The 12,289-nt window shown below is 37.6% G+C and overlaps 1 protein-coding gene across 2 annotated transcripts in view; it reads left to right on the top strand.

Moving 5' to 3' along the window:
• The window catches only part of PTN (pleiotrophin), a 100,501-nt gene extending 89,644 nt beyond the window's left edge, over nucleotides 1–10,857 (top strand). The window contains exon 5 of one of the 2 annotated variants that reach the window (XM_058569365.1): nucleotides 10,127–10,857. In XM_058569365.1, the coding sequence (XP_058425348.1) occupies nucleotides 10,127–10,179 (53 nt within the window). In that variant the 3' untranslated portion in view covers nucleotides 10,180–10,857. Of the gene's footprint in view, nucleotides 1–10,123 lie in introns of both variants that reach the window. The other variant, XM_058569356.1, reaches the window with a different exon arrangement.
• The last annotated feature ends 1,432 nt before the right edge of the window (nucleotides 10,858–12,289 follow it).

Here is a 12,289-nt window from a genome sequence, read left to right as displayed (position 1 = left end):
ATTGAGGTTATATTGGTTTATAGCATTGTGTAATTTCAGGTGTACATTACTACATATCAGTTTCTGTATAGACTGCATCTTGCTCACCCCCAATAGTCTAGTTTTTATCCATCACCATACATATGTGCCCCTTTATCCCTTTTGCCCTCCCCCCACCCACTTCCCTTCTGGGAACCACTAATCTGTTCTCTTTATCCATGTACTTGTTTATCTGCCGCATATGAGTGAAATCATACAGTGTTTGTCTTTGTCTGGCTTATTTCCCTTAACATAATACCCTCAAGGTCCATCCATGTTGTTGCAAATGGGACAATTTTGTCTTTTTTATTGCCGAGTAGTATTCCATTATATATATATACCATATCTTCTTTATCCATTTATCAGTTGATGGGCACTTGGGTTGCTTCCATGTCTTGGCTACTGTAAACTCACATGTATTTTGCACCTCTACAACTAATGAGGGCACTCTGAAAGATATACAAAAATGAAAGATGGTGTGGAATCTAATTCACTGATGTATCAGTTTGCTAGCGCTGCTGGAACAAAGTACCACAGACTGGGTGGCTTAAACAACAGAGATTTATTTTCTCAACATTCTGGAGGCTGGAAGTCTGAGATCAGGGTTTCAGCAGGGTTGATTCCTTCTGAAGACCATGAAGGAAGGATCTGTTCCAGGCCTCTCTCTTTGGCTCATAGATGGCCGTCTTCTCCCTGTGTTTTCACGTTGTCTTCCCCCATACACGTCCGTGTTCAAATTTCCTCTTCTTATAAGGACAGCAGTAATATCGGATTGGGGCCCACCCATATGACTTCATTTTAACTTAATTACCTCTGTAAGGCCCTATCTCCAAATATGTTCATGTTATGAGGTACAGGGGTTAGGACTTCAACATGAATTTTTGATGGGGACATAATTCAGCCCAAAGCAACTGATTGTGTGTGTGTGTGTATATATATATATATATATATATACACATATAAACCAAAAAGAAAAATCCATTTAGGAGCAAATAAAAAATGACTTATGGAGCTGTACTTGCTAATATTTTAAATGTTCTGGAGTTTAAGCTTTTCTCCTTTTTCATAAATCATAATTTGATTTTCTAGTAGCACTAGTTGTATAATATTAAACATCAGATATAATAATAGAAAATAATGATGTGCTAAGTGGGTACTACTTATTATTGTTTATAATAATATATCTCATTTCTGACTTAGGCTACCAATATAATTCATAATATTTTATAATAAGAAAAATTTTCTACCTGTGCCTTTATTATTGCAGAAACAAGCTTTGAAACATTCAAATATTATATCAGAAATAAATATTCTTCTTTTCTGCTTTGATGTGGAAGAAGGCAGTGAATCTGTGTGTGGGGAGGGCACTGTTAAGAAGTATAAGGTCTTGAACATTGCCTACGAACTGAGGAAAGGGCAGATGCTTTTGCTGACCAGAAGAAACCTAAACACTGATTCCCCCCTCCATAGTTTTCTGTGTGTGTGTGTGTGTGTGTGTACACGTACATGTGTGCACACCCATTTAAGTATATTACTCTATTCTAGCTGACTTCTAGAGGTCTTCAGATTAACTTGGGAAAGATGGGAATGGAGTTAGGGCCAGCAGGATCACCAAGTGTGACAGCATATAGCAACTGTCAAACCAAACACGCACATACACACACACACCCCGAGTCTCTAACATAGGTATCAGAATTGCATGCTATTGTGCCCACAAATACACAGGCATAATTATACCCACATTCTCAAAGCTACCTATATAAAATTAGACATTCTTTCAGAGTTTCACTGGCTTTAGCTCTATTTTCCTCTCTTTAATTTTATTTAGTACTTAAAAACATTTTTTGCCAAAGGTGAAAAAGACAAAATTTAGCAGCTGAACATTGAATACACACACACACACACACACACACACACACAGCTTTTTGTTTTTCTTCTGCAACGATACACAAGTGAGAAAGCCCTGGATTAAGAGACTTACAGATGAAGCCTCTCTGATTCTCTTCCCTTCTGATACTGCTCTTCTTTCTCGTGACTCTCAGGGGAAAATTCCACAAAAAGGTTCAGCTGTTTTTACATTTCCAGACAAATGAATAGGTGTAGCTAGAACATAAGGATGATGTAGATGTGTTGAACTAAAAATAGGGGTTTAACTTGGTGATTTTCTACCTATATGTACACATGCATGTAGGTCGGATCAGAGAGTGACCCAACACACCATGATTCTGCTGTATAAAGAAAGTGCACCCTAAAGAGAGTCCCTTTCTTGATGGGTTGGGGAAGCTAATAGACATCTCAGTTGCTTCCCCTAAAGAAAGGGAAATGGAGAGACAGGAGGGAAAAGAGGCTGAAAAGGTTGTAGAGAGGAGTCTTTGGATGAGGGGAAAAGGGCTTAGTCTATTGCTACCAGGTGAGTTGCTTTGGAAAATAACTGACATGTTTAGGGATTTCTATTACACTTGCTCTATGGGGTTGATGAAATAATTTCCTCACCTCCTCCACGAAACCGTCAGTGAAATCCCTATGACTCAGTAGGGCTTTCGTAGCTGGGCTTTCATTGTTGAGCAGATGCAGTTAAGTGCTGAGTCACCTCTGAAAGTAAATGGGGGCAAAACAGATGTTGCTCAAGGGTCCAGACATAAGACATATTTAGTCTGTGTCTAGACACAGGTGCATATTCTCTTTCATTCACATCTACTTGACGTCAGAAAGCAAACATGTGTAGAAGGGAAGATAGTTGAGAGACAGTGGTAGGTATTTGGTTAGGAAACAGAGTTCATGAGCAAAAGCAGAGGTGGGCAGTGAGGAAGAACAGGTATCAGCATGCAGGCAGCACTGAGGGGCAGTCATATGTATGTACGTATGTATGTGTTCCCTACATATCCTAGAAGTAAATGCGTTGTGTCCATAAAAGTGGAAATGAAGCAAGTGCTTACTACAAAGTAAGAAATCAAAGAAGAAACAACAAAATTATTACATAGACATTGGACTGAACCATATCTGAGAATGATATATTAAGAATATTTTTTAAAGATTATGCTTTTGATTTTTAAATAGATAGAAATTTCATCCTCTATTGTGCCACTTAATACATATGTGTTACCCGAATTTAAACTGAAATATTGGGAAATTTAATGAATAGTGTCATGTCAGGAAGCCTAGCCAACAAGTACCTGGATTCTTGGTGGATCACTAAATTGTACTTTCATGTTCAACAAGCCTTATTATCAGTTCTGAGGCACAGCTGGCGTGGTATGAAGGATTAGAAATTTCCAAGTGACAGGGCAGCTAATTCTTAAGCACAGATGAGTTCCTTTAAATATGTTCATGAAGCATTAAAAGGATCTGGGTGATTCTCAGGCTTTTGGACGTATTTACATTGTGATAGTGCTCTTTGACAGTGATATCATCCTTTTCCTTGGCTGAGTTCTCATGATTTATTGAACGAGTCTGCAGAGGTTGACTTTAGTAGTCTCTAGGGCACACCTCGAGCTGTTGCTGTCCAGCTGGCACTCTTGACCTCTGAATCTGCTGTCTCCATTTCTGAGTGTCCATAGCTTTGCTTCCTCATATATGAATTCTACCTCTTAGAAAGTGCAAATCTCTTATTCCTATTCTAATCAATAGTTCCTCCCATTTGCTTAATGGCCCAAGGCCACTTTATTTAAGTCAGTAGCAAACAGACTTTACTTAAAATCTGGGCTCCTATCAATCATTTTATCTCTTAATTCCTTTTTATGTTTTCTGTATATACAACAGGTCATCTGAAAAAAAAAAAAAGGAATCAAATGAATAAATCTTGTTAAGCAAATGAGATAAGCTTATTCTAGAATTCTCAACTCTTCTGCTTCTTGGAATAACATCTCCCCTCAAGGTCTTTGAAAAACTCTTAAATTGATGTCTTTCTTTCAAGGCCCACTCCCAACCCTATTTCTCCCAGATTTCCCTAATATTGAAAATGGGATGTTTACCTGTACCAGCTACATGGCAATCCTATTCCTAAAGGGCCTGTGAATAGATGGGAAAGAGACGATTCATGCCATTTGATGATCTGCCTTTTGAGAGCAAGTTTGCTGTGATAAGGTCTCATATAAGTTGTCGATAAAAGTTTAAATTAGTACTTTCTTTCAAGAAAGAAATTTGCTAATACTTATCTAGAGCTTTAAAAATGTCCTGCCCTTTGATCCAGCAGATCTTCTTCTAATAATCTATACTAAGGCAAAACTTAGACATACAATGATTTGTCTGCAAAAACACATACCACGTCATTATTTATAATAACAAAAAGTGGAACAGGCCAACCAACCAACAAAGGAAGAAATATTCCAAAAATATGGGCTGGAATGACACAAAGGAATACTACTGCATCATGTTGCAAAGTATATGCGATGGCATGGAAAATAATACAACAGAATTTTTGGTATAATATACTTGATCAACTGTCAATATGTTCCTAGTTAAAGTATATATTGCATATATTCATAGAAAGGAAACATAAATTGAATTGCTGTTAAAAATGTTATCTCTAAATTGTGAAGCTATGAGTAATTTCTATTAACATATATACATATATATATTTTTATTTTCTATATGAGCCTGTATTACTTTTAAAACCAGAAAAGTAATTAATATTTTTTAAAGAAGAATGAGATCACTCAGAGATGAGAAACTCTCTCTTCCCTTCAGGCTAAATCTACTATAGACATACATCCCTAGTAATATGCATCTCTGATGTCATAGTAAACGAGCAGCAAGAGAAATAGGCATTGAAGCCATGAAAATGCCTGCCACATACCCACGATCTTTAATACAAATACACATTTAAAGTAGTTTACAGTTTTGAAAGCCCTCACATACAGCAATCTTGAAAACATTACTTGTCATGTTAGCTCTATGAGAGCAGAATTTTATCTTGTTTGCCATCATATCCCAGCATCTAGATCAGCTAGATCACCTGATATATGGTGGATATAGAGTACATATTTGCTAAATGAATGTTTTTGAACAGTAGTAGTAAAATGTGATCTCAGAGGTTGTAATCTCACATGATATTCACAATAGCCCTCTGAGGAGGAGATATGAGGTTTTACTATTCTCAGTTTACAGGAAACAGATGTGGAATAATCGATTTTCCCAAGATCACAGAGCTGGTAAATGGCAGACATCAATTAGAACCGATTCTCTAGGTGAAGACTTGGTTCTCAGTACGACACTAACAGAGCTTCAATTTTCCACATAACCTTACTAAGCAGATGGCCGTGGTGCCACTTGTTACTTCAGTGTCCATCAGGAGTTTGTTTTCTATTCACAATAAAAACAATATATGGGCTCAGAATTTATTGTAGCATGGCTCCTATTAATTCCTATGCATTCTTCTCACTGCCTCTCTTCTTCACTATCAGCAGAGGCTATGCATTGAAAGAATTTTCTTGGCTAAAGTTTGAGTTTTATGCATAGAATACAGGAAAGATGGCACTCCAGGTACTATGATTCATAGCTATATGAGGAGCCTGAATTCTTTCTAGAGTATTTATTTCTAGGAAAGTGTTAGGACTTTCTGAATACTTTCAAACATATCTTAAACAAAACAACATGTCTCTGTTCAAATAATGCAAAGTTTTACATACCTACCACGCGAGAGATGAGTACTATCCTACATCAACTCAAAAACTGGCCAAAGAGAGGATGAAAGTTTGTAAACCCAGGAAGTTAAAACACCCCAAAGACATCACTGTGAGTTCCCAGTGCAGTGATGTCCTGGTAGGCATCATCCAACGGGACAGAACAAGTCACTTTTCAGGCAGGTGCCCTTTACTCTCACATTTTGGCAATGGCTCGTTTCCTGTTTGCATCTCTTTCTGCTTCACAGCCTCAATCCAGGTGGGGAAGAGTGACATGTCGCCTGGGGTGTTATTTGATGTGTGGCGTGTGTATACTTCCTTCCCTTGACTTGGGTCTTTTCAGTGTGAACTAAGGTGTCCTACTGTTTCACATAAGGATAGTGATCATACTGGCTCTTAAAGCCTTTGAAAGTAGCTGCTGTATGTCTCTATCACAAAGCACTTTGCTTTACCCAGTTAGAGCCCTGCTCCAGGCCAGTTCACGACCCTCACGCTCATGTAAAGATTTCTCTCACTGTAACCTTGAAAGGCTACTAAAATGGGATATTACTTTTACTCACAGAGTTAATTCAGCTTCTACTTTAAAGATAAGAAAAAGTGCTGAGAAATTTGGATAAATTTCATGTGTAGATGTTTGTAATTTTATTCTTCATAAAATATTTTTGTTTAAAGAAGAACTGAAATATTGCAAGATTCTGATTGAATTTACACTCTTTACTTTCCTTGGCAAATAATACTTTTCTATATATTAATGAGTTGACCCTTTTCATTTCCCATTTAAGTGTTAATTTCTTCACTCTGCACGCAACAAGTGTTTCAGGAGCACGTATCATGTACCAGGCACTGAAGACGTGGATGCAAAAAACAGATATGGTCCCTACCCTCAAATGAAGGAGGAAATGCATATTAAATAATTAGGTACAAAGTTAATAGTTCAATTCTAATTTTGGTAAGAGCAATGAGAGGCACAATGGAATTATCTAACTGTGGGTGAAACCTCCTTAGTCTAGGAGTTCTGGGAAGGCTTCCTTGAGGAAGTGAAATTGAAGCTAAGCTCTTAAGGGTGAGTAGATGTTGGCTAAGCAAAGTTGAGACAGTAGAAGTAAAAACATTCAGGTAGAAAGGCCATCACATGTGAAGGCTGAGGTGGAAATAACCAAGGACTATTCAAGGAAGGAATAAGGAAGGACTTCAAGGAGTAAGGAAGATGGGTGTAGGGTGAGCCAGTGAAGCATGTGTTCTTGCTGTGCTACAGATTTATTTGTTTCACTAAAAATTTACTAATCAGCTATAATGCACTAGGCACTGTGCTATGGGCTAGGGATATAACAGTGAGTAGACATTTTGCCCTCTCACAGCTTATATTTTGGTGGTGATGACAATACTAGAGATAAGTGCTCTGATAGGGAAAATAAAGAGATAAGACTTCTAACTCAGACCAAGAGGTCAACAAACTAGATGTGGTATCAAAACTGGTACCTGAAGGACAAGAGTCATTAACAAGATCGAGGTAGCGGTCGTGTGGGGCTGATGGACTGAAGAGTGGATTTGAAGGCCAAAGACTAGGAGAGAAAAAGAATGATGTACTTGGGGAATTGAAATAAACATAAACGTAGAGATTTAAGTAAAGGGAGGTGATTTGAACAAGGGCGAGATATAAGCACAAAATAAGACTAATAGGCATTTACTACAGATGTGATGGTTAATGGAGGCAGTGCTATGTTGTGCGAAGAGGTCAGACAAAGAGTCACAGAATGGCCTTTCATCTGATTCTATTGCTGGATCACTGTAGACATTGAGGAATCACTGACACTCTTTTGGCTTTTATTTCTTCATCAATTACATAGGAAAGTTGGACTAGGTTCTTTCCAGATCATAGATTCCATAATAATATTTAAAAGCCCTCAGGTAGACTGGGTAAAGCTTGAGAGGTTGTTCAAAAGTTTTTGAGGCCACAGAGACAAGCAGTGACAAAGCTCATTTAGTCTCAGTAAGATATACATAAAAATCACACACAAAAAAATGTTTTTGATTGGAAACAATATTACCAACCCAATTTTCTTCTTTATTCTCAAAAATTTGAACCCAGGTATGTGAGAAATCAAATTGACCTCATGTAAATGCAATTCTTCCTTCTTTCCACTGCTTTTTATTGCAGACTTCTCATTTTTCTATTTAGATTGAACCCAGAGTGGACTTAAGGTCTGCAGTGTGTCAAAGGAAAGCCATGATGACTTGCCAGTTGTGTCAAAAAAATAAATTATTGGCATTGTGCAGATTAAACGAACAATTTGTTGGCTTCTTGGCATTTTTAGCAAGTTGTTAATTAATGAATATAAAATGAATGTCAGGCTCAGGTAACAGAGAGAGAACGTGCTCTTGCCTTTACCAAGGAGAATTGAGGAGAGATTTCCATTCCCAAAGTGTTTTCTGAAATGAACAACCTACATTAGCTAGATCAAATAGTGCCCAATATTCAGAATAACTTCAAGTTTTATGAAATAAATGTATGTAAATACCTCCCAGTATGACAGCCATTCAGACTTACCCATGAAATAGAGACATGCTAGCCAAAATATGCAAATCACTGCCACAAACATCCACTCTACTGGAGAGCTAGAGGATTACAAATTACTGAGGCTTCCCCAGTAAGACTTGGAGAAACTGAGACAAGGGAAACCAGAATTATATCCCAGCCGACACCCTAGATTATTCCCTGATGATACCATCCTAACATACAGCTGTTGCTTAAAATGTCAGCCCAAGACTGTGCATTATTACAGTCAGATACTGACTGTTTGCTCAGAAATTAAACAGAAAATCTTCTTTGACCTTATAGGTATCTTTGAACTTGGAAGTTCTGGTCATCTCACTTTTTATTGGTCAAAAGGAGACATGACAAGCAAAAATAGAGAGAGTGAAAAATTAAGTCTCTTCAGTATAGAAAGGGGGAAAGCTAAGGATAGACAGGAACAAAATGAATACTATGAGCTGAAGTTTAGCAGGATTTTAGCAACTCTTGATCTAATTGTGTATGGTGCACCCTTGAAGCTTTAGTAAAAAAAGCTTAGGACAATTACTTTGTACAGAAATACTACGTCATCTACTATATAATGGACTTTGGAACTTATCTGAAGAGGTGGTGAGGATAAGAACGAAAAAAGTTCAACCTCTGCTTAAGTATAAGCTGGGATTTGTACAACATTTGTGGCTGGCATCATGTCCCCTCTCATCGTAAGCCTTAGGGCCCTTTTGGACACAGGCCCTATGATCCAATGAACAATGCCCTAATCCGTGCTGGCCATTGTTTTTTTCCTGGTATTCCTCTGTTGCTTAGCATTCAATGACCTTCTCAGTCAATAAGTCATGCTAATGATGAAGAATATTAACTATACAGAGAAATGACCTCTTGTTCTTAGTCTTTTATCACACTAATGATAACTGCTAACCTTTATTGAGCACATGCTATTGTGCCATGTTCTATTCTCAGTGGATTTTATACAACTCATTTAATTTGGATATTAACCCTATGAAGTGGTAGTAGTCATATGCTCATTCACAAGTGAGGAATCTGAGATACAAATACATGAATTAACTTTCCCAGAGTTTCACAGTAACTTAGTGATGGAGCCAGGATTTAAGCTCTAGTAGTCTGGCTCCATTGCCTGTGCTTAACCCATACATTTCTGCCACTACTGTGGGCCAAATGGGGAAATGATCTCAGAAACATTTAGCAATACCCTTTCACTTGCTAGCCCAGTGATTCTGACCATTCTCACCTTTGGAGCCAAAGTTGATATATCCTATACTGCATTCTCCTATGCTTAGGAAAAGGGAGATGGCAAGATGACTGAATGGGAAAGGAAGGAGTATTCTGATTTAAATCCTCATATTTTTACTTTACCTGGTTTAGCCCAGGTTCATACATTCCATTTGCTTCATCCAAGACTAGGAGGGTCTTGGATGGTCAAAGCTCCATGTGGTTGATAGCTGGTCCTTCATATATGAATAGATGGCCAAATACATAAGCAGAGGGCAAATCAGCAGAAGCACTTTGAAACTGTTTGTCAGAAAAAATGCTTCTCAGCAGTCCCATGGAAAGGGAATGTGGGAAATGAGGGGCCGAGCAAAGCTCCTGCAGCTCTCCACTGAGCAGTGAACTGGCTTATTCTCTCAGAGACGCCTGCTGTGTTTCTGTTTTCTAAGTAGGACCCCTAGACAGTATTTTGTATATCAAATGGGGGCAACCAATAAGATAGCAGGCATTTACAGGTGTTCACACAGAGGCAGGCTGTATTACTCCTGCTTATTTTCATAGGCACTCTCCTGGCAAAAGCAGGCATGCGCAGGCACACGCACACATGTACCATTCCTATCCACCTAATCATTTCATTCCTGGCCAATTATAAGAAAAGTGGATCCCCCTCCCACCATGGCTTACTAATGTGATGCTGTTTTTCTCTTGCTTTTGTTTTTAATCACAGCAGAATCTAAGAAGAAGAAAAAGGAAGGCAAGAAACAGGAGAAGATGCTGGACTAAAAGATGCCACCTTCTGTGGAACATGAAAAGGACATCAGCAAACAGGATCAGTTAACTATGGCATTTATACCTACCGTAGGCTTTTTATTCAAAATTATCTATAGCTTAAGTACACGATAGGCAGAAACAAAAAGAAAAAATTTTTGTAGTAGCATTTTTTAAATGTATACCATAGTACCACTAGGGGCTTATAATAAAGGACTGTAATCCTATTTAGAAAGTTGACTTATAGTACATGATAAGTGGTAGAAAATTGAGGTAAGTTTTTTGAAGTTATGTGATATTTTACATTTAAAATCTTTTTTTTTTTTACATTTTTTTCTTTTGGCAGCAATTTAAATCTTATGACCATGTAAACTACTTCTCTTGTTAGGTAATTTTTTCACCTAGACTTTTTTTCCCAATTGAGACAAATATATACTAAACAAAGCAGCAATAAAATTATAATCATCCTATTTGAAGAAAATATCTTGCTTTCTGCCAATGGATTGAAAAAAATAGTAGTCGGCAAAATAGGGGGAGGCAGGCAGAGCATGCCCTAGTTCCATGTTGACTTTTTTTTTTAAGAAAAGCATTAAAACATGAAGTTCTTTCACTTTGGCAGAAACGTTTGTTTTCTTGATGAAATTATTTTTCCATCTGAGGAAAAAAAACTAGGAAAATAAATCAAGGTGATGCTGAAAAAAAGGTGCTTTTGTGTGCAATAATTTCATATTGTTACCCTCCTGCCTTTGTCACCTACACTCCCCCAGACAACCTGTTAGCAGTGAGAATTTATCACACCAACTAATTTATTCACTCTTGGGCACAAATGTTACAGAGGGTTTTATATAGATGTAGATATAGATATAGATACATGTAGATATAGATATCTATATGTCTCTACCTATATATTTTTAACTTTCTATCAATATTTAGTAGGTTAGACTATGCTCCTCAATTGAACAAAAATCTCGAAGTAGTCTAGGGGTTAGTCCCAAAGTAGTCTAGGAGTCTAGTAGCTAAGAAAATGCTCCTCTTATATTGTATAAATCTGGGCTTGCAAGTCCAAATCAGGATCAGAGTAACGGAATGCAAAATGGTAGTTTGTGCTTAGTTTCCATAAACCAAGAATTCCTACTCTATTATCTACCACATGAGTGCCAAAGACTAACTGTACAACTCCTTTATCTGCTGGGCTTTAAGCACAGTCTTTAAGTAAACAAGGCTATGGTACTATTATTCAGAGAAATAAAGTCTCAGAAATAAGATGAGATTAGCTTCAAAGTATTTCTCATGAAATAGCCACCTCTAATTTTAAAGTGATAAGACTCAACAAACAAACACCTATATATTAACATAAATCTAAGAACATTTTCAGAAATGATAGTTTCAACATATGCTTGGCTAGCCGTAAAATAATTACAAACTGGTCTAATGATGCAGTCAGTGGCTTCAAAGATCAACTGTTTTTACCATCTAGTCAAAGACTCCACTTCAGCTAGGAATGTGGAGGGGTCCATATCTCCCCACAAAATCAAAGCCAACTGCCAGTGGAGAGTAGAAAAAGGAATGGACTTCTGGGCGCGTACACTGAACATTTTATGGACTGGTGCTTAATAAAGCAGAGTACCTTGTAAAGTGCAAATGACAGAAACATGAATAGTGAACGCAGTCCTTTTACAGGTGGACCTTAATAGGAAAAAAGTACTCGTGGAGATGGATGGAGGAGATGAAAGAAAGGCATTGTCTTGAGTGGGTTTTTTGACAGCAAAGTCCCATAAGAATATGGATGCTGAAAGAGTCTGCAGCAAATTTTGTTAGCCTCTCACCTAATATTGCTCCTTCATCATCATTTAGCCAAAACAGCAGCCCGTGAATCAGTAATGAGCTAAGGTGAACTAGAACAAATTCTCCCAAAGGAAAAATAGTCCTGTAAATAATTGTGGCATGCCCCTTTTTTCACAGGGCTTGGCAGGAAGCCAGGAGTTCTCTGCTGTGTTAACAATGCTTCCTAACAAACCATATAACTCTCTGACTCTCTGTTAAAGCAAAGGTTGGAATGCTAATCTCTGTTGCATAGGTTATGAAATTAAACTTCCTCTAAGTCTTGAGAATTATCCTACCCCAG

Source organism: Diceros bicornis, chromosome 3, assembly GCF_020826845.1.
Source record: "Diceros bicornis minor isolate mBicDic1 chromosome 3, mDicBic1.mat.cur, whole genome shotgun sequence".
In the NCBI taxonomy this organism is placed as follows: Eukaryota; Metazoa; Chordata; class Mammalia; order Perissodactyla; family Rhinocerotidae; genus Diceros; species Diceros bicornis.
The sequence above is the reverse complement of the archived record's forward strand: the minus strand, read 5'-3'. Positions and strand labels throughout refer to the sequence as shown.